The 24082-nt window shown below is 35.5% G+C and overlaps 1 protein-coding gene across 1 annotated transcript in view; it reads right to left on the bottom strand.

Moving 5' to 3' along the window:
• Positions 1–24082, bottom strand: part of LOC145692479 (cholesterol 7-desaturase nvd-like) — a 116825-nt gene that overhangs the window by 54010 nt on the left and 38733 nt on the right. Inside the window, exons 5-6 of the mRNA XM_081767787.1 lie at positions 13812–14054; positions 12031–12204 (exon numbers count right to left, since the gene is read on the bottom strand). Coding sequence (XP_081623913.1) covers positions 12031–12204; positions 13812–14054 — 417 coding nt within the window. The remainder of the gene's footprint in view (positions 1–12030; positions 12205–13811; positions 14055–24082) is intronic.

The following is a 24082-nucleotide window of genomic DNA, read 5'->3' as shown; positions in this document are numbered from 1 at the left end:
ATCTTCTTTAGTAATACTGGATGTAACTATAATCAAAGGAGATTACCCCTCATTCTTCTTCTATTAAGCGGCGAAAATCCGTCTTCAATATTGGGGGGGGGAATGAGTACGGGTAAGAACGTTCCCATATTTTTGAAGCCATGTTCAAAATATTTATGATGTTGAAAAACAATAATGTGGAGGATCAAGAGAGCAGAGTTGTCTTCAACATTGGGAGGCGGACAGATTTGAGGCTTATTCTGGGATATATCAAACTCATCTCATTTTCCTTTGTGGCAATCTGACACAATTCATCACGTTTCTCCTCAAAAAACACATTTCAAATCAGATTATTGGGGCCACAAACCGTCAGTTCCTAGACTGGAGGGGACATGTACTCATTAATCTCCATTTGTGCCAGTGTTTGTAATACACACATTGTCAACAGGTGTAGACACGAAGCACAAGAACATTTTTTACACAACGACTGTCGTAACCATAAAATAACTCGTAATATCAATATACCGTATTTCCGAAAAAGATCATATTTTGTTGGTAGTTACCATGAAATATTGAAAGACTTTAAAACTGATTTAAATATTTCTATTGTTTTAATTCATTATAAACATACGGAAAATTAACATTTTACTTGTAGCTACAAGTGGCTGCTTTATTGGTGGAAGCAAAAAACAAAACAAAATAAGTCGACACTAGTGGAAACCAAACCCGTAACCCTAGGAACGTGTGTCACAAATGCTTCTGACTCTCCCACGCCGTCACCTAATAGATTTGCGCAACGTACGACATATGCGTCGAGTCGAAAACTTTAAGAAGCATTTTCTATGCTATATTAGGCCATTGCGCTCTCCCAGTTTGTAATATGAACACTTTAAATGTTCACAATCACGTTTCAAAAATGCAACCGATGTTTTCAATTTACCAAGGTTTGCTTTCTCCTTATAAGTGAAAAAAGAACTTCAGGTATTTTTGCATATTGATATTTGTAATTGCAATAATAGCAAGATACGGAGATGCTTCCGGTGAATCAGAAAACAAAGTGGTCTGAGGCACTATATGCATATTTTTGTTTTTTAATTTAAATTTGAAGTCTCCCGAATATAGTATTTTATCATGACAGAAATCAGCGTGTTTCGTCGTTATCGTAAACTTGTGCAATTTGCCCCATAAACGAGTGTTTTTTACTATTCCTTTACAGAGAAGTCTTAGCGTAGTGGCGTGAGCATTCGTTTCGTAACTCGCGCTGCGGTAAGTTGCTTTTATGAATTATAATATTCATACTTCTTATATGTAATAAAATGAAAAATACTCAATTTCTTTCAGTCTTACAAGTTAGAGTGGAGACTGCTTTCTTCGCAGAGAAATTACTTGCAAAATGACATCACATAACTGTCTACAACCTTGATTCGTACTGTGGTAAAAAACGTAACGTGTTTAGCAAACAATTTATGAGTACGACCCCTAAAGGTCATGCTTGGGACCTAGTATGAGTAATAGATGTATTTGAAAAGATATTGTATCCGAGCAATTATTCCGAACGTCTTCCATTATTACTCCTACTGCTAGAAATAATAATATTTTCGTTCGCCATTTCCAACACGTTCCACATATCCGTTCAATCAAAATTTGTAAATAGAAACGATTTATTCTTAAATTGGTATGCATATGTTGTTAAAATATCAATATAACGCATACATAGTCCAAAGTCTTTAGGCCAAAGAAAGCGTGTTACTATGTATCGTGGCGAAGACAAATCCTACTTAATTTCTGTTTAGGCATCAGAAGTTTCGATGTTAATGTTGTCCAGGAACTGACAACTTCTTTCTGCCCTCTGATTTCCTTTCGGACACTAATCGTTCTTATCTTTTCTCTATCACTATTTCTTATCCTTTCTTTTTCTTTTCCTATCAACTTCAGTCCGCTTATTTACATTGCAATAGAAGGAAATATTGAGGTCTTAAATTTTCAGTAATAATAATAATAATAATAATAATAAAATTTTTAAAGTTGCCCTAAAATTAGGCAGATAAATCAGGATTTCGATAGGGTGTCTGAACCTCCAGGACAAATCTCTGCAACTACCAAAATTTTAAACCAAAGCGTTCCACTGAAGTTTCTTGTAGAAAGTATTCTACTGTACGTTTTGAGGAAGATAAAAGTAATAAAAATAACTTAATATCACTGAACAGTAAGCCATATAATAAACTATCTTTTAGGAGATGCAGAAGTAATTATAAAAGCTTTGCTACAAAAATACTTACACAGACCATAATAAATTCATTGAGCTCCAAAATACAAAGTAACAAAATAGCGTATAAGATTCAGTCTACAAACCAATTTTTACTTAAAGAATGGACATACACTATTTCGAGAATCGAGAAAAAAACAGAAATCTTTACGATACTTTTCGTCCCGTCTCGATTTCCATCTCCAAAGCAAGATGATAATTTGAGCTAGCCATGTCTCGTCTGAATGTAAAATGTTAACTCGTCTCAATTTTGTTCATATTTATCAGAAACGAGATGGGAAATTCGTGTTCTCGTAAGTAACACTAAACAAAACCGAAAAATGCTTTCCAAATGTTACATTTCTGGTTGTAATATTATGGCCTGAACGATAATAAGTTCTTAACTTGAATCTTCTATGAGATAATAATAATAATAATAATAATAATAATAATAATAATAATAATAATAATAATAATAATAATTATTATTATTATTATTATTATTATTATTATTATTTCTGAAGGTTTGATAGCTCAGGTATTGAAAAATCCGAGTATTCAAATATCAGAAGAAAATAAAACGTGTGTCAACGCGAATCAAACGCCATCGCCATCGTTTGTTGATCCGGTTTGATTCGACTACCTTCAGATTACTCGTCGAACCAATTAACTACGATTACTACGCAGCAATTGACTTGTATTAATATGTTTATGAGTATAATACACGCGCCGTATTTGATTCAAAATGAAGGAGTTTTTTACTTTGTTTTTAAAAAATCTGTAATGTTGATAATTTACTGAATACACTGATATAAAGCCCTACAAGTGAATGACATATTCCTGTGTTTTGCCAATGAATCTATTAACAAGCTACTGTGTTGAACGAACAAAAAAAGCTCTTTATTTAGGTGAGCCGAAAGAAGTAATTCTTTAGATGAGTGGTTAGAGTTGTAGTTTTCTAATCTGGCGCGTCGGGTTCGATTTTCCACCTTCGTCGTTTACCCTTTTTAAAATGTTTCATTTACAAGGCTGAGCTCCAGTTGAATGTTTGTAAATGAAAGATAATCTCCAGTGGAGAAATTCAGTGATCTTGAAAACAAAGCAAGAGAAGTGAATGGACGAAACGAGTTGCAGAGTTCAATCAATGGTTCTCTATTTGATATTATCCGTTAATCTCGTGCATGTTTAAGTTGTTATTTATTGACACTATATTCTTCTCTTTTCTCTTTGTATCTCAATGTGTAAATTTTCACAAATATTACACAAACAATGATCCCTCAGTTATATTTGCAAGTTAACGGGAAATAGGCTTACTTTAATACGGATAAGTTCTCCATTACAAATAAATTAAAAATGCTTAGCATTTTCAAAAATTATTTAACGGATAAAAATATCTACAATTTCTTCTTTCGAAGTAGTAGTACGTATGAATCAGCAGCGCCGGAACCTACTATCCATTTCATAAAGATAGGCTCCTGACTTTGCGGTGCTGCCGTGACGTCCAGTCAAAACTTATATTACATTGTCGTACCTCGTTGGAATTGTTGGAATGTTGTCTTTTCAATACTTAAGATATACAAATTTTCTTTGTACTGTGTAGTGAGAAAAAAGTAGAAATTAATGAAAAAAGTGCGTATTTTCTCGTACCTTTTTGGTAAATCGATGTTTATAGGACTATATCTCGAAAAGAAGATAACATGAAATAATTTCCTCTGCACGATATGTAGATGCATATATTACCTTTAAGTTCTGAATATTTCATTACTCAACACGTAGTAATTTTATGGTTATTTAGTAAAAAGTGAGACGTCATTGTCTCTGAATTGCTGCGGTGTATTAACAATCTGAAAAAAAAATCTTTTAGAAAGATCTTAAAGTAGCTTTTTCAACCAAACTGTTTTGACTTGTTTTAAAAAATAATCACAAATATGACATTATGATTTTCTCTGCTTTGCGCCCTTCGCTATCGCCGTTTATACGGAGTGCTACAATGCCACATGTTCCTGGCGCGTATACACTCTCAGCCGGACGGGTATTTAAACTTGTCACGCACACTGTCCGGCACTTTTTAGAGATATTATTAAAATTTTAATGTCTCCACAGATTTTAAACCAATTTCTCAGAAATTAACAGGATATATAATAAATGTGCCGAATGTTCAAAATTAGAAAAGAGAACTCTTATGTTGTTTGGATTTGCATGTGATGGTCCTCGAAAATTTGTTGCCTTTTGTCAGTTCTTCACTTATTGCACGCAGTACAAAAGACACCTGCACAGAAACAAATACACGCACAAAGTTTATTATATGATACAACCTTAGTTGATATGTAATATTGAGTTTAAACTTCTCTAGTACTTCTCTTTAGTGTTGTGCATTTCGAAGCACTTTCCCACGCAAAGTCCAACTTCATAACAGACAATAAACTAGGGATGCAAATAAGCAACAAAAGTTTACTCGCCCAAGAAAAAAGTTACTAGCCCACATCACATAATAAAAATAATTTACTTAACTTCCGTATGATATTAAATACTCGCCCGCACAGATGAGCCACACGCCCCGGGCGAGTGGTTATTTGCATCCCTGCAATAAACGCTAATATTTATTAAGAACTTCCTTTCACCGTGCGGATGCTACGCACTTTGCATCTCCTTTGTCCTACTCTGTTAGGATTTGCAGATATTGGGGGGAAACTCTCTAATGGGTCCTTGCTACCAGAATTCTACCGGGTGAAGGTCCCTGTACTTCAATGCCTGCTGAGTGAAGCAGTTTATCTGCTACATTCGCATAAAAAGTTCGAAGTGCGATATGTTTTCCTGCTTTGTTCCTGTACAGTATGAGCTCCTTCGTGGCTAAGCGCTTAGCGTGCGCGCCATTGGCGTGGGAGACCCGGGTTCGATTCATGTGGTTCGGATTCCACGTTAATCAGTACGTCCACGTCTCATATAGCCTCGCTGCTGAACGGGACGCTAAACTAAAATCACATCACATAACATCCTGTACAGTATGTGAGCATTGACATGTGTGATAAGTCAAACAGCAGAAAACACAGCTTCTTCCACCACTTGACAGACATACTAATAGCTCTTGCGTAGTTGATTTGTAACAGTCGCGTAAATCTGGCTTCCGTACAAGGCGTATGTGAATAATTAGTGTAAAAAGTTCCTTGTTTCCAATTGAAGTAACACGGTTTCATTTAGAAAACAAAGATTTTTCTTTTAGTATTTTTTTTTTCTCAATCTGCTGTTTTGCGTATTGATTCATTTCTTTTACTACTATTCCTGGTGGGAGCTCATGTAGTTTGGATTCCACGTTAATCAGTAGGTCCACGTCTCATATAGCTTCGCTGCTGAAGAGGACGTTAAACTCAAGAGCAACTCAGCTTTTCTTTTTACTATAAAACTTCATCGGTAAAAACAACTGAAACACTTTGTATGCGGAATACTCTGTAGATAGCCCAGCATTTTGATCAATTCCCGGGACACCACTAAACAGGGGTTTTGCATTTACTTGAATTTTATCTCTCCAAACTACATCAGCATCTGCCTTTGAATAGGAGCGATGCGTTTTTTTCTCTCTTTCCCGGCGCAGCCTCAGGTTTACTTGAAACAGAGTTACTATCTTGTTCATTCCCGGATACGCCACTGAACACAGAATAATCAATGTCATTACTATTAATTACTAACTCATAACCGTCTGAGTCGGAGTCATTCATCAGTTCTGCAATTTCATTATCGCTAAACATTTTGTCTCTTCTTTTTGTAATACCGCCGCTCGTAAAGGAATATCCATAGGAGAACAATAGAAAGAAATGCAGAAATCTTACTAAACGCTTGCAGGGACATGGGTTTAGAAGTAAATGCAGAGAAAACTAAATACATGGAAGTTCGTCGGGACCGTAATAAAGCAAATTATGGATGCGTTAAAATATTAAATAATACTTTTGATAAAATGGATAGTTTCAAATATCTAGGATCAATATTAACAGAGGAAAATCATATTCACGGAGAAATTAAATGTCGACTAAAAGCAGGGAATTCGTGTTACTATTCGGTTCAAAACCTCTTGTTGTCGCAAATTCTGTCGAGGAATTTGAAGCTTAAAATATACAAAACGATAATTATGCCTGTTTTTCTGTATGGTCACTTACTCTGAGGGAAGAACACAGACTGAAAGTATTTGAGAACAAAATCCTGAGACGAATATTCGGACCCAAGGGGAACGGGAATGGGGAATGGCGGAAACTTCATAACGAGGAACTACATAATTTATATGGTTTACCCAACATTATTAGGGTCGTCAAGTCTAGGAGACTTAGGTGGGCGGGTCATGTAGCTAGAATGGAAGAAAGTAGAAACGCTTTCAAAGTCTTGACTGAAAGATCAATCGGAAAACGACCATTAGGAAGACCTAGGCGCAGATGGGAGGACAATATTAAGATGGATCTCGCAGAGATTGGAATACAAAGTAGAAACTGGATGCAGTTAGCTAAGGATGGAAGTCAGTGGAGAGCTTTTGTGAACGCGACATAGAGGTATCAAAAAGCACGAGATATGCTCACAAGGGAACCTTCCGAAAATGGTAGTTGCAGGGAAAGATGTGACCTATGCCAATTGAAAGAGCTGTAACAGAGATGTTCATTCCCAAAAAATTAGCTGCCCATAGCAATAAGTTCAAGAAATATAAGGGGTGGAAGTTCGAGGAACAGCAAGGTTGGACAAGGGAAGAAAAGTGCAAATTCCGCAACAAAAAAGGGGGGCACGGCAAAATACAATGCTGATAAGTGATGTATAGAAAGAGACTTGCCACAATAGGGAACAAAACAAATGAAGGCCACCAGTGGGATTAACAGTGTTGCCAACTGCAATGAAAAGTACATGTTTTGCAAAGAGCGCTATATGAAGTGAGTGCAATCCTCAGTGTCAACCTGCAATGTAGAACATAAGATATGACGTGTATAATCAGTGGTACAATCTAACAAAAGAAAATAGAAAAAGCAGAAGTACGAAAAATACGGAAAAGACGGCGTTGGCCATAATGCGCCACATTTGATCACGAGCTGTGTATATTAGAATGAACAAAACAAGAAACACCAACTATGCAGGAAACCGACGTACCTAGAGACGAAAAGAAAAACGAGTTCCAAAGTTAGCAACACTGGCCATGAACATTCAGATAAGTCTAATATTGTTAGGCCACTCGCTTCACAAAAAGAAAATTCCGGCAACAGACATCACTCGGAATGCATCAATGCTGGAGTGATTGAGGCAATGTCCAGTCGGGGAACATGAAATGGTAGGGTTGAGCCAACAACCGATAATAGAAGTAGTGAACATTATGTCATGGTTGGGTCGTATGTGGGAATATACAGGGTGTCCCAGCAAATTTTGTGACCTGAAAGATTTGCGAAACGAACAAAAATGTGACAGATCCAGTTGTGCAGGAATGTATCAATGTCAGGGGGTGATAAAAGTCTGTGAGAAGTAAGTGCCCCCAGGATCCCCATCATAGGGCCCCAGGAGCCAACTTCAAACTTTCAAATGGCAACAGAGATCGAGTGGTACCTCTTTCGATAGATCATGAAATGTGCAACAACACCTATAGGAAACATTTGCTATATGAAGCATGGTTTTCAAAATGGCCGCCACAAATATATGTTATGTCTTAACATGACATCGAACATTGCGATCTCAAATTGCTGCGAAGCGAAAAGAGATGTTGCAAATCCAATTGCACAGGAATGTACTCATGTCGAGGGCCAAGAAAACTTTGTAAGAAGCAAGTCCCCCAGGGCCCCCCATCATAAGGCTCGAGGGGTCAACCGCAACATTTCAAATGGAAACAGGGGGCGGATGATATTTCTCTGGATAGATGCAACACCGCCTATAAGAAATATTTGCTATATGAAGCACGGGTTTCAAAATGGCCGCCAAAAATGCACGTTGTTCTTGTCACCGAGCAGATATTTTTGGCGGCCATTTTGAAATCCTATATAGTAAATATTTCTGATATGCGTTGTTGCATATTCCAAGATTTATCGAAAGAAATATGACTCAACATATGATGCTATTTGAAATTTTGAAGTTGGCCCCTGGGACCCTATGATGGGGGACTTGGGGGCACTTGCGTCTCACAGAAGTTTGTCGCTCGCTGACATGGGTACATTCCTGCACAACTGGATGTGTCACATTTTTTTTCGCTTTGAAATTATTTCAGTCGCAGAGTTAGGTGGGACACTCTGGATATATCATATAGGCGGTGATAGTACTGCAGACAGCACACACAGCAAATCAAGCTATTGATTATGTTTGCTTTCTACAGGTGTGGATATGTGATAGAAAGATAACCAAAGGTTCCGACACCTCTAGAGCACTGTTTCGAGACATTCACAGGCGATTATTGTACCATGTGTGACGGATTGGCAGTATTCCGCTGTGCTCACTGCAAATGTATCTTCTGTTTGGACCATTGTCTCATCGAAGAATTGCACGTACAATGTTGACAAGCATGTACAAGTGATGCGAAGGCTAATGCCTGTAGCCGGAATTTTCTTTTTGTGAAGCGAGTGGCCTAATTATATTAGAATTGTCTGGATTTTCATGGCCAGTGTTGCCGACTTTGGAACTCGTTTTTCTTTTCGAATCTAGGTACGTCGGTTTCCTGCATAGTTGGTGCTTCTTGTTTTGTTCATTCTAATATGTACAGCTCGTGATCAAATGTGGCGCATTATGGTCAACTCCGTCTTTTCCGTATTTTTCGTACTTCTGTTTTTTTCTATTTTCTTTTGTTAGATTGTACCACTAATTATACACGTCATATCTTATGTTCTACATTACAGGTTGACACTGAATATTGCACTCTTTGCAACACATGTAATTTTCATTGCAGTTGGCAACACTGTAAAGCCCACTGGTGGCCTTCATTTGTTCCCTATTGTGGCAAGTCTCTTTCTATTCATCACTAGTCAGCATTGTATTTTGCCGTGCCGCCCTTTTTTGCGGAATTTGCACTTTCCCCCCCCCTTGTTCAACCTTGCTGTTTCCCGAACTTCCACCCCTTATATTTCTTGAACCTATTGCTATGGGCAGCTAATTTTTTGGGAATGAACATCTCTGTTACAGCTCTTTCAATTGGCTTAGGTCACATCTTTCCCTGCAACTATCATTTTCGGAAGGTTCCCTTGTCAGGAAAATATAAATGTCCATTCGTCCGTCTCATTGCAATGAACCCATATGATGTGAGTGCGTGTGTAAATTTTTCACGCCTACGAAAGAAAACAAAGACCCATTCTGTGTTACTGTACATTCAGCAGATGAATTGATCGCAGCACTTGGATAAACACATGATTGCCAAGGCTACAGTAGATTTCTTTTTAACCTTTAACATGTTCGTAAGCTGGAAAGGGTGTATACTGATAGATCATGAGGTAGAAATGGAGCCATTGTTAATAAGTACTCAGGAAGATAGCAGGAGCAGCGATGAATCAACAGAGCCTTGACGAAAGTGAATGAAGTAGGGCCGAAATAGATTAAGAGATGAATTTTTGGATGTGTTACTTCAACGTTTTATTTCGATTGCATTAAGATGTGTACACTAATGTCCAAAATTATTGTCACATATCTATAACTGTCTTCTTGTAAGAATATAATTTGATAACGATTTTGCAGGGTATTTTTAATACTGATACTAAAAGTAGAGTCTGGAAATGTATATTTGTGGTAAATTTCATAGGAAAAGAATTATAAATACCAAAAATTAGCATGAGTAAAACAAAATGTTGCAAAAAGGATAAGAAAATTTTATTTTCGTTTTCTTGTTCTTATTTACTGCTCTTTTGACATGAAATTTTCCACATACCGGTACATGTCTTTGCTGATTATACACATATTAACATTATAAGAAATACCAGGCGAATTCGTTATCAAATTATATTCCTACAATAACATATTTATAGACATGCAACGATAATTTTGGACATGACTGTACATGCATTATTATTATTATTATTATTATTATTATTATTATTATTATTATTATTATTATTATTATTATTAATGTTGTTGTTGTGAAAGGTTATAATAAATACTTTTTCCTATTACATTCTTATGAAGTAGGCTTCGTGCTACAAGCTTCCTGAACGCGACAACACTGCACGACAGCGTTGCCGCACTTCCAGTTACTGTATGCTGTTTCTTCATATAAGCGCGGGGAATTTAAAAATTGGGCTGCAACATGGCTCACCGCTTAACGCAGAGAATATGTTGAAGTAAACAATTTAAAAGAAATAAATACTGTACCAACTAAACCCTTTCCTGTTAATACTTCCAAATATTTAGAACACTAGACTTCCAAATTTTCGAACAGTGTTTTGTACGTTTCTCTACCTACCATGGTAAATTTAACTTTTCACATCTTACAGCTAATGGATGCATCTACATATTGTACACAGGAAATTATTTCAAGTGATTTCTATTCTGAGATATAGTCCTCCTATAAACATTGATCTACCAAAAAAAGTACGAAGAAACGCACTTTTTCATTAATTTTTATTTTGTTCTCACTACATAGTACAACGAAAATTTTTATGTCATAAGTATTGAAAAGACAACATTCCAGCAATTCCAACGAGGTACGACAATGCAATATAAGTTTTGACTGGACGTCACGGCAGCACCGCGAAATCAGGGGCCTATCTTTATGAAATGGATAGTAGGAGCTCACGCTCTGTTAGAACCCCAAAATTTTCATTGGAGGTTGGGTTCTTATCCCCAAGTGATCCATCCATACTTTTAATTAATTTGCAGGTAGGACTATTGTTAATAGTTTCAAAACTCAGCGCAAAGCTTTGAGTTAAAAAAAAATAACCTACCATATGTACCGCATAATCTATCCATATATTATTTGATACAGGGATATGTATAGTTATTTGAACTAAGTAAACTTGTTTATATAATCCTTATTTGAGTTAATTATAAGATTAACTAATTCCCCCGACTATCATCTTCTGATCAGCGCCGCTGATATCCGTATATTTTTTCAAGTGGCTGTGTATAGTTTTGCGTGTGTATCATACAAGCAACAAGTACTGTGAGTACAAGTAGGCCTATCCAAAGACTCCCTTTTGTCACTTCGTCAGCCAGCGTTTCGCTCACTTCTGCACGAAAACATTCTTTACGATTTGTACTTTTAACAGTTGGAAGCAACTTCACGCTGCTGTGCTGGCTATAACCAGGCGTAATTAATCTTGGAGAAGGCGTTAGTTCGGTTGCCAATCTCGCGGATTTTGTACATCAAGAATTTCTGTGGCCCACTGTACATATTACATCTAGTGTCTATATAAAGAACGGAGGGAAAATGTAATTCTCTTTGTAAAGATCTTCAGGAATTGAGCTGGATCTAGGCTGTTTTTTGGACCCTGTCTCTGAAAGCGTTTCTAGCTTTTTCTGAATATAGTTATACAGTTAGCATTTTAACGTTTGAGTAAAAATAGTAAGATTTGAAGATTGTGGGCATCGTACGTATATATATTCTATTACACTTTCTATTAGAAGCACTCAGTCTTAGTTTGGCTACATTGTACATAATTCAACATATATTCGAGTGTCTACCTACTCTTGAACTATCTTAAACGGTTCAATACGAATTAATATGTTTGAATTTGTTTCTATGAGTAATCAATTCTTACCTTCTTTTGTTACAATGAGTATTTGGACCTCAGATTGTTGCAATAGCAACAACTAGTTTGATTGCTGTATGCTTTACATAAACTGAAAATACGATATGTATAGTTTAACTTTGTTCAACATACCGCCATACTGTATGACCACAACATCAGATTGCAATACGGAGCTAATACAGTTGGAGCAGAGTACATTCTCATGACAATTTTTTGTATCAATGGTTCCACAGGAGTTATTGTCACAGTTATTACAGCTGGGCCCATAAAAGTTTGCATTTTCGTTACCACATAACCAGCACCTATCTAATGAAAATAACATTAAATTTGAGGAAATTAATTTCTTGTATTGAAAATAAAATATTAGATTAGTGAACAAGGTTTTTTGTTACAAGGAATCTGAACAAGTAACATTTCTTACCAATCATACTTGTTTACAGTTCACTTGTAGCAACAATTTCACACAAAAACAACAATACACAACAACAATATTGCCACTTGACACTGTTCAAACAATTACAAAACATAGAACAATCACAAAATGCTAATTACCTGAGCTTACACATCACAAATGCAATGCAGAATTCTCACCCCAATAATTTACGAGACGCTCCCAGGTGACATCTGGAGAGAATATCACTGATACGTAAATAATTAGTAAGCGCCATTGTACACCATAGGTGTCACAGATAATGGAAATGAAATATCACACATAATTTCCTTCTATTCCTCTTCTAGCCGGCTGCAGCTATGGTTTTCTGTGTAAGTTACCTTGAGAATTGAGGCTATTTTTTCTTTACAGAGTGTATTTCCGATGAAAAATATGTGCGGTCAATTGAACGACTTGTTTGGTTGCACATGAAACAAATATCATTCGCATCCAATAAAAATTACAGAAAGTCTTGGTAAGACTTGGTAACCCTACATGATTGAAGCTTACTTGGTCGACGTATTGTATTCCTCGCTTACTTTCACTACTTTCGCCTTTTGATGGGCCTCGGCTTCTCGACTACACACACACACACAATGAAATCAAAACCATTGCAGTTGCATGAAATAAATATCCTTATTCAAATGTTTTTCATTGCATTATCATTAATTTCTCAAATATGTCGCTTTAATAGCACAGAATATTCTGGTGACATCCCATGGACTTCACGAGATAAAGAGGATATCTATGGGACATCTCAAGTGTGTCTCACTTGTTGTCGTACGGTATCCACGGATCGGTACCGACTGTCGCAGAACCGGTCTTTATTTCATTTTTCAGATCCGGTACAAACCCTGGTCATTTCTTCTTCTGACTTCTCAAAAAGAGCATCAAAACCGGTTCTAGATTTTCGTTACATTTAAAAACCGTTTCCACAACCACTTCGTAATAAACCAAACAGGATCTTGAACCGGTTCCTAAAACATGGTCAAAACGCAGAACCGGTTTTGGGAGCGGTTCTTAAACGTAGGAAATATGTAGAACCGGTTCTTGGAGCAGTTCGTATAGTTCAGAAGCCAACGGAACCGATTCTGGGAGCGTTTTCTAAAGTTAACAAAACAATAGAACCAGTTCTGAGAGCGGTTCTTAAATTCAGCAAAACAATGAGACCGGTTTCGGAATAGGTTCTAACTTTATCATGTATTCTGGGTTCCTGAACCGGTTCAGAATCGGCTCTGGAACAAAGAGAGGGGTTATGTTTCCATCTCTGGCATTTATGCATGTGTGCGTTGATCAGAGATGACTTCAGACACTCATCACGAAACTATTTGCAAGTTCATGGATATGAACATAGTTCAGAATCATGTAACCGTATAATAAGGCTCTATATTATCCTTGTTTTGTCTACCGGAAAACGTTTCTTGTCTTGAAGTACGTGATACAGTAATAATTTTACATATATAAGTATTCAAAATATTCTTACCATTTTTATGTAAAAATCAAATTCGAATGCTCTAATTGCGTTGAATAATTTTGCTTGATGATGAAATAACAACGTTGAAGAGTGCTGGTTTGGTGCTGGGTCTGAACTCCAATTAACACTGAGAACATGATGAAGAAACCGCCATCTCCATCCGTTCATGAATCTTAGATCGCTGCCACTCAGAATGGAAGGACCATGGATGAACTCAAAATGTGCCATATCGCTGGCATTTTCTGGGATATCCTATATAGTAATAAGACAGTATATATATATATATTAACACGTTTACATTTTTTCTCATTCCTATACAAGGATGGCAAAAAATTATATGCATATTTGTACAAAAAAGCGAATTACATCCTTATGAATTTCATTTAAAATACTTTCAATTTACTGATGAAAACAAAATATATACTACTAAATAGAGATTTTTCAAAAATTAAACCCTTATCAAGTATAGCTAGAATACAGATTTCAGTGTGACCAACTATCAAAATGAAAACACAAAAATGACTAGGAGTGGCATATCATGTTTCGCGTCTTTGTATAAAATTCGTTACAAATATATATAACATATTGTGCCATTGTCATATAGATTTAATGAGTGATAATTGCTTTTGCCTATATTAATTTCATACATTATCATATATAATAGTTGTGAGTTAAAAAAGTTGCCTATTGTAATAAGAAGAAAATCTACATAAAGAAAATTAAAATTGGTTACCATCCTTCGTTCGCACATCGCACTCAAATTTTTTGAAATTTTCAAAATTCGCCCCTTTTTTGTAAATTTTTTAGATTACTTCAATATTTTAGCATAATGACGCTGTATCTTTTTTAATCTTTTCCAAGGTTTAAAGAGCCTAAATAAGTTAATTTCTAATCAATAATGTCACATTTTCCGTTCGCGCAAGATCTGAGAATAAACAGGAATTTATCAATATTTCTCAATTTTCATTGTAAAATTCTTCGTGCGTTTTGCTAGGAGAAAGAGAACTCACTTGACCTTCATTGAACTGATTTGAACTGGATTTAGTCATACGCGGTTTGAATCATACTGGCTTGAATCTATTGACAAAACAATTACGAAGAAGATAAATTTGAAGTCTCAGCGAAAAGCTCGCAATCTTCAGCGACACAGAATGGATAAAGGTTCCTTAATTGGGAGGGTCTTCAGAAATTGATAATATAGACATAGTTCTACCTCTGAGGTATCGGAGTATGTGGAAGATGAATACAAACAAAGACATTGACTGGAAAGCCCCAATGGCAGATGAGAATTCAACTTAGTGCAACAGCGTTGAAGTTATCGGTTCGGAGACTCTGATTGGGCAATAGGTTTCATAGCATTAAGTGTTCTTCAAGATGTAGGAATGATAACCAGAACAGACTCTTCCTACGTAGTTCATAAGTGTAAAAGAATAAGAGAAAAGAGTCGTGTAGGAACTAATTTGAAAAGCGAATTCAGACCTCCCGAGGGAAATTAATCGCTTTTCTTTGATGGACAAAAAGATGATACTTTGATGTCGAAAAATTAAATGCCAAGCAATTTCATAAAATTGTGCAAGAACACTATCCTCCTTGGATCAACTTATATTAGACATGTATCTCCTTTCTCGAGTTCAGCAAATGATATAACTCAAAACATAATTTCTTGTTTGTTTGAACTAACAATATAAATTGAAAAACTAGAACTGGTAGGGTGTGGTTGTAACTGCTCCAAATTTGCGCCTAATATATTTTTTTCACTTGAACGCAAATTCTGCGTTAGTGTGCTTTGCTGACGTTCATTTAAATTCGTACAGTTGACCTTGTGTGTGTGTCTTCCGTTGATCTTGCTGCTATCTGGTAATACGTATAGGAACATGAGTAGAAGAAAAGGAAGAAGAAAGTTAAGAGAAATGTGTGTGAAGAAACTAAAATTTTTTGTCTATGTGTTAGGATAAAACATGATTCAGCATATTTTCTTTGAATTTGAATGTTAATCTCGTTCGCATACGTTAGTTCAATATATTAACTGCATAATAACATAAGAAAACTTAAGTCAAGTATGATATGTTGTGAGTTATCTACAAAATTGGTGACTAACGCCCTAGTGACGTTTACTAGTGTTCTTTTAATTAATACTAATGTAAAACTCTACCACATCGTACTTAGTGATAAAAAGATGACTGAGGACGAGATACAGATTGCGCGGACAAAGCATTCTGCGGAAAAGCTATTATGAAGAAGGACATAAGAATACTGTATTCCAGTAAAATCATCAAATATTTCAATGTGCTATGAGCAAGATCTATAATAATCTCACCATGAGACACCTACGAAGCAATCAATTTATACATTTGGCAGACACGTCGATATAAATGTTTATTCCCAGAAGATTAAGTGGATATTGGAACGAAAAGACTTTGTTTCGCAACGGCAAGTGTGCACGTGCAGAATAAAACAAGGACATTAATGTCGTCGGAACGTTCAGTTTTATTCTACGAACTGATCATATTTGGGGCAAGGTATTTTTAATACTACATGTAACATTTCAGGTATGTTTAGTCTTATCAATAAAATACACTTGAAATATTTATACATTTTCTTCTGTTTTCATAAAGCATGACTTCAATAATGAATAAGTGTGATTTCGATGTAACAAGTATAAGAGTGTGGGTGATGCATTCATTTACACTCATTTCAACGTTTTAGGTCTTTTCACAGTTGCGACATTCCGAACCTGGACCATGGACGGTAAGGTAGAGTGTGTTAATGGAGTCATTGGGTAATTAACTTAGAGAAGAGTATCTTCCAAATCCAAAGGTAACACAGTGCAAGGCTGTATTGCTTGAGGGTGAGGAACTGTGCATATTCTAAGGGAGTCGCTAAATGGACGCGCGAAGAAGTACTGTCAAATGGTGGCACTGTAACTAACAATGGCTGGAAGAATGGTGTCATCCACTGACTAGAAATTCTTTTAGTACGCCCGTTACAGTGAAGGATTTGCCTCCTGCATGTTATTGAACTTTCTTTCCGCCACATTGTTCACCATATTTATAGTCATACTACAGGGCCTAAATATTTTGCTGGGCCAAGAGGACAACAGCTCACTTGCTGAAAAACTCCCCGTGGTAGATTATGAAACAATAGCTTGTTCGATTCCTGATGTAGACAGAAATTTGTTGAGCAAAGACCAACAATATCTGTTGGACATTTCTTAAGTAATTACTTCGGGACAATGTCCAGAAGACTTGACAAACGTCATCCTGTTCCTTTATCCCATCCAGATGGATAACTGCAGCAACCCGAGTCCTTAGATTGTATGTAATATCATCAGATCCATCATCAAATCTGAGAACTTAAAAGAAATAGTAAGGTTAATTTTCAAATCATACATGCATGTCTGATTTGCCATAAAAAAGAACCCATACTTCACTGACGGACCAAAACATGTGTTTAAAGCAACCCAGGTAACACGTTGTTTATCTGACGAATTTCTTCAAGTTATCTACCCAGTATTCTTTCTTGGCACACCAGAGAATCTTCTGTTGGCTAGTTGATGACACAGAACATATTCGGAAGCTTTGTTATAGAAGGATCTTAAAAGCAAAACAAACTTCCGTCAAAAAGAAGACTGTTCGAAAGTTTGTACGACGAAAGATAAACTTTTAGGCTTCCGAATACTTTGAAATTATTAATTGGAATTCTTATGTATTGTATCCTCCTCCAATTCTGCGCAAGCTAAGTGAAGATGAAACAAAACTATTCATCAAGTCTGACACTACCCATCAGGGAAATACAAAAGTTTCCCTGTCATATCCAGGCTGTGGAGGGATGTGCCAAACATGTGACAGAGGACTCGAACAAAGTATGTGGACATGTAGCTAGAGATGGCTAAATAATAGCAACACTGAAGTCTAGATCAGTCATGTCTCATTTCTAAAAAAAATCAGACTTTAAATGTGTGTAGATATAAAAAAGAAAGAGTAAATATACAGCAAGTCAAAAATTATACTGTATGAAATATACTTTTACATAGTATATTGTAAAATGTAAATAGTTGTAAATATAATGTAAATAGCACACCCAACAATTGGATAATTGGTTGGGTAGGGTGAAGGTGGAACGAGATGTGTAACCACCTTCACGTGGTGAGTTCTGGGTCGTTTTGTTTTAGAAAAACGAACGAAGAATTTCACAATGAAAATTGAGAAATATTGATAAATTGCTGTTTATTCTTAGACCGTGCGCGAACAGAAAATGTGACATTCTGATCAGAATTTAACTTATTTAGATCAACTAAACCTTCAAAAAGATTAAAAAGGTAGAGCGTCTTTATGTTAAAACTTCCAAGTAACTTTTAAAATTTACAAAAAGAGAGCAATTTTCAAAAACTTTAAGCGCGATGCGCGAACGGAAGATGTTAACCGATTTTAATTTTCTGTATGTGGATTTTCTTCTTATTACAATAGGCAACTTTTTGCGCTAGAGAAAAAAGAAAATGATTTTTCGACCCACCCTATTGATTGGCGGAAGAGAATGGTGATGAAATAATTGATTGAATGGGAATGTGGGACTAAACAAGAGACCCCGAGTAGACACAACTACATGATGTCACTACAATCTCAATTGGCCTAGGATCAAACAAGAAACCTACAGAATTAGAGGTAAGTTTTCTACTACTTTTCTGAATTGTTAGCTAAACTGGTATACATTACAATGTATAGCAATATTGTAGAACTATACATATCATATATGACAAATAAATTCACATAGATCATACAAGAAACATCAGAACATATTAATCGTATAACATTACAGCACTAATGAAAGTGGAGTGCAAAAAATTATGAACGCATCATTTTTAATTTGTCATCTACAACAGAAAAATAGTTCAGAAACTGTTTCCATTTCATGTTTCTGATATTCTCCATTGTTTTTTCAATATATACAAATAATTTGCTACTTTGAACCAAATATTCTATTGTTATACCAGACAACCAGATTACACCGTTTTTGTAAGGATAATAGTATGAAAAGTCAGGAAATAGAAGCATTAACGCTGAAATATGCTTGATCTCATAACGGCGATAACACGCATGAAATTTGCAAAGGATAACCAAATTTTTTCCGCCAAATTACAACTGGAAGGTCGATGTCGTCTCTATTGCAATACACACATGACGTTGTAGTCAGTAACTTGACTTTCTATAACTTCATACGAGTTAGTACTATATCATCACTTAATAGCAACATATTGTTTATACTGAGTGATCGATACAAAATCTTGATATGTCGATGTTTCGGAATGTCCATGTCTACGGTGATGTACCTATAGAAATGCATATCAGGAGAGTGGTGGCACTTGGGGGAACTTTTTGAACTACTGCACATGCGCTAACTGTTCCGGTTAATGTTCCAATTCCGGTTCCTTTTCTAGTTCCGGTCGCTGTTCCGTTCCGGGTCCTGTTCCGACTCATGTTACTCCGGGGGAGTATGGAACATGCTATTTTGTTTCAACGTGTAGTTTAGCTTTGCTCCGTAACAGGGGGACTGGCTCTAGAGTGTTGTATTACTGCTAGAAAATACGGTGATAGGAAAAACAGGGATGGGTCTATTGGAAGAAACTTTGAACCCACCCTGTACTTCGTCGGGCACGCTACAGTAGTTCCAAATTCGATAGTCTTAAACTGCAGAATGAGGGTATGCTACCCGCAACACCTCAAAAACTATGCATAAGAGCCATATCATCTTGTTGAGCGCCACGAAATTGATTATATCAAAATTATGAGCGTCCTCTGTCTTTACGTGCAGAATACAAATTGCAGTTCTCCTGTTGTAGCAGAAAACCCGACTCTAGCTGAAAAAAGTTTGTGACCACGGGTATGTTAAATAGGAATTGGAAAATTATGTCATTGCCTTATAAAAATCGCTAGACGTAAGAGGTAATTTTTGCTGTTACAAAGGGGTTTAAAAGTGTAAAAACAAGTCATTCTCTTTTATTAGCTCTGCAATGTTACACAGGGTTAAAAAAGTGTGCTAGTAGCTTTTAGTAATAGTCCGTTATATTTTTTGTTAGGTTAAATATGTTCGCAGTCTGCTCATTTGTAATTGGAACCGGAACTGGCATTGTAACCGAAATTGGAGCTGCACATACGTATCCAATTGCTCCGTAAACAATGTGTGTGTATGTGTGACCGAGAGAGAGATAGTTTCACGCCCCACTATTATGCAGAATACGCTAAACAAGACGACACGCAAGGTAAGAGCGAACCACTGAGAAACCACATATGTTATTTTTTAAATCTCTGCTCTACTATGTCCATAGTCTTTTTTCAGACGAAAAATAGTAGACATTGTATGTGCTTTAGGGAATCAAAAGTGGTCGTGAATGTCTATAAAAACTAAAATTGTTATAAAAGTGCGTATGCCGCATAAACTATAAGGCCTAGGTAAAAGGAAAGATTATATTCGTATTTAACATATTCGAAAACACCTATATACTGAGTTTCATCCAAATCGGTTAAAATTGTCATAAGAAAGTTGTATCCCACATAAACTATAAGACTTAGGTAAAAATAAATATGGTATTCGTAATCAGCATGTCCGGGAACCCCTATATGCCGAGTTTCAACCAAATCGGTTAAAATTGTCATAAAAAGGGCGTATCCTACACAAACTATAAGACCTAGGTACAAAATAAATATGGTATTCGTAATCAGCATATTTGACAACTCTATATGTCGAGTGTAATCCAAATCGGTGAAAATTGACATAAAAATGGCGTATCCCACATAACTGTAAGACCTAGGTACAAACAGATATTATATTGATAATCAGCATGTTCCGAAACTCCTATATACTGACTTCCGTCCAATTTGCTTAAAATTGTCATAGAAAGGGCTATCCCACATAAACTATAACACTTAGGTAAAAAATAAATATGGTATTTGTAATCAGCATGTCTGAAAACTTCTATATGCTGAGTTTCGTCCAAATCGGTTAAAATTGTCAAAAATAGGGCGTATCCCACATAAACTATAAAACTAGGTAAAAATAAATATGGTATTCGTAATCAGCATGTCCAAAAACCCCATATGCCATCAATACATCAAGATTTTTTTTTTCATCTAAACCTCCTGTTTGTATCGGGCTCATGATTCTTGAGACCATCTTTTTCAACTATTTTGTAGCCAACATTTAACATAATTAATACGCTATAATGTTTGGGACAGTAAGGAGTTGGTAACTTTGTTACCAATAGAATTACACCTGCATCAAAACCTGACTAATTGTAGAATAGTGCTAAAGTTCATTGAAAAGAACGATAATACATCGGCATAATTGGAAACATCTTTTGATAAAATTATTCTACTCCATAAGTTTGAAACCTTGTGAACTGAATATATAGCTTATTGAGTCTTCACTTTGGTATATAGTTGAATATCATAATTGTATTGAGGTGTAACTGTATGTCCTGTCAGAAGCTTAAATAGCAGCACAGTAGCCATGTTCCCTAGTAAAACCAGTTTCTGTGCAAACTAATGTTTTAAGCAAATTTATAAACAAAATTATATAAATACATTTTGCGAAAAAATACTGGGATAAATTTTACATTATTAAATTAAATTGTAAATGAATATACGATTTTCTGAATAACTTTTTTAGATTAAACCTTCAATTTCGTTTTCTATACAGATAACATTACAAATAATTAAAAAATCACACCTATTAAATCTTTACATATAAACTTAAACATAATCATATTTCTTTAATTTATTTTTTTTATTCTCTGTTTTATTTTTCCACTATCTTCCTCTTATAGTCATGTCTTAATTCTTTTAATTTAGTTATTATTTCTTCCCAATTTATATCTATTTTGTAATGGTCACAAGCCAAGGTATGTATTACATCTTCTAATACGTGTATTATACCGTCGTGAAAACTCAATCCTAATTTGTTTTTTCTACTGAAAATATATTACGCTTTTCACTTCGGAATGTATTTTGTACAATTTTTCACCTTCTGAAACATAATCTTCATAATCTTAGAAATGTATTAGCATCAATTACCCGCTCCGCTGTTTAAATTAAGAGAAAATAGTAATATGTTCCGTTAGTCAGTCATGTTTTACTATTACTAAAGCTTTATTATTACTTTACTCTCTGATATCGGTTATTTTCGATGATTTTTATATTTCACTCCCCTCCCCTCCCATCTCACGTGGAATTTAGATTTAAAGGACATCGGAAGCGTCACTGTTCATCATAGCGATCCCGTAAACTATGGGTTTTGCACTAATATCGGTCATGTTCGATTATTTTTATATTTATCCTCTCTCCCTTCCCCCTTATTGCGGGGATAGGCATCGCAAGTGTCATTGTTCATCTCAGCGATACTGAAAACTATAGATTCGACACTCATAAAGGTCATTTACAATCATTTATAAATCCTACTCCCCTAAGTTGCACCGTCAAAGTGAAATAATAAAAGTCATCCCATGCTCAAAGCTCATCAATATTGAAAATGTAATCGAGATCGGTCGGGTGGTTCAGGAGTGATGAAGTTTAATTTATTTTTATAGATCTCCCCTCCCCTCTGCTAATTTCTAACGTTAAAGTGATATCACAAAAACCAACTCAGGTCCGAACCTCGTCTATGTTGAAAATTTGATTGAAATCTGTCGGAAGGTTCAAGAGTTATTAAGTTTAATTTATTTTTATGTATCTCTTCCTTCTCCCCCCTAAGATCTACCGTCAAAGTGATATTATGAAAAAACATCCCATGTTTGAAGCTCATCTATGTTTAAAATTTGATTGAGATTAGTCGGTTGGTTCAATAGTGATGAAGTCACAAAGACAGTTACTTTATTTTTTATTTTTTGTACATATATATATATATCCTTTCACCCTCCCCTATGTTGCAAATTGACAAAAAATCGTGCCAGGACTGAACCTCATCTATATGGAAAATTTAATTGAGATCGGTCTGTTGGTTCACGAGATTAGGAGTCACAAACAAAGTCATTTTCAATTTTCTAAATGTGGGTTTTGCAATTAATGTTCCACTAGTTTGTTATTAAATGCAATTCTTGAATCTATTCTATTTCATATGTTTCCGTAGATTTTTCAAACACAGCACTATTTGTAACCTTACAAAAGCCTTTCTCAGAATCACGTTTGCTTATTAGCGAATTTTTGTATTTAATTCTGTATACATTTTATTAAGCACACTGACTCTTTAAATGCCAAAAGTTTTAAATTTGATTTCTTGCAAGGAGAATTATTTCATAATTTATATAATTTTCTCGAGTTGATGGTAAGTCCTTTTGATGGTAAGTTCTTTTGGATATTCGAAATCTACTTCTAAGATATAGCCAATATAGGAATCGTCTTTTGTTTGTAATATTTTGTTTATTCAATAAATCTTACTTTTCTTGATAAATATTTCCACTGAAAATATCAATAAGGCATTTGATGATTCCTAACCCATCCATATTTATTATTCGCATCCGTTATACATTTTTGAAGAACTTTCCTTATTAGGATTTTAATTCTCTGAATTATTTTATTTAATGCAGGATAGTGATTCGAATATTTTGAGAAATTATTCCTCTTCTACTATTTTCTAAATAGAGTAATTGCACATTAGTTAATAATTCTAGGTTTTGGTTTTGCCAGTTTTAACATAGGATTTCAGAATAATCCTGAACTGGTGAAATAGCAATTTGGATCTAACTTATATGTTTTAGAATCTGTATCTTTTGAGTTTCGAATAACATCTGCTAATTGAAGAACATCTGCAGTTAGAAAAATGTGCATATTCTCTTATTTTTGGATGCATGTATTGCATAGGTCATAAACATGGACATTACACAAAAGTGGTGAAAAACGAAGGTTTCGAAATGTGGGTGTGGAGATAATTGCTAAAATTAACTGCTTCGAGTGGGAAATGAGTGAGAGAATATTTGAAATAACGAGGAAGAAAATAACAATTTTAAATATTATTAAGAGGAGGAAAAGAAACTGGTTGGGACATTGGCTAAGAAGGAGCTGTATCAAGGGATGTGCTAGAGGGTATGGTGGCAGAAAAGAAAGGGAAGAGACGAAGGAATCTAGAATTGATGAACGAAATCAAAACAGAAAACCATACGTGTGGCTTAAGAAGTTAGCGGAAGACCGTGGGTAATTGAAGCTTCTGAGTTGCGGCAAGTATCTTGCCAATAATGACAGAACACCTATGATAATGAAGATATATTCTCTCAAAATTTTTAGGTTGAATATTCT

The sequence above is a fragment of the Thermobia domestica genome, chromosome 8 (assembly GCF_964235325.1).
Source record: "Thermobia domestica chromosome 8, izTheDome1.hap1.1, whole genome shotgun sequence".
Lineage (NCBI taxonomy): Eukaryota > Metazoa > Arthropoda > Insecta > Zygentoma > Lepismatidae > Thermobia > Thermobia domestica.
Note: the sequence above shows the minus strand (reverse complement) of the source record. Positions and strands in the feature narration are given on the sequence as shown.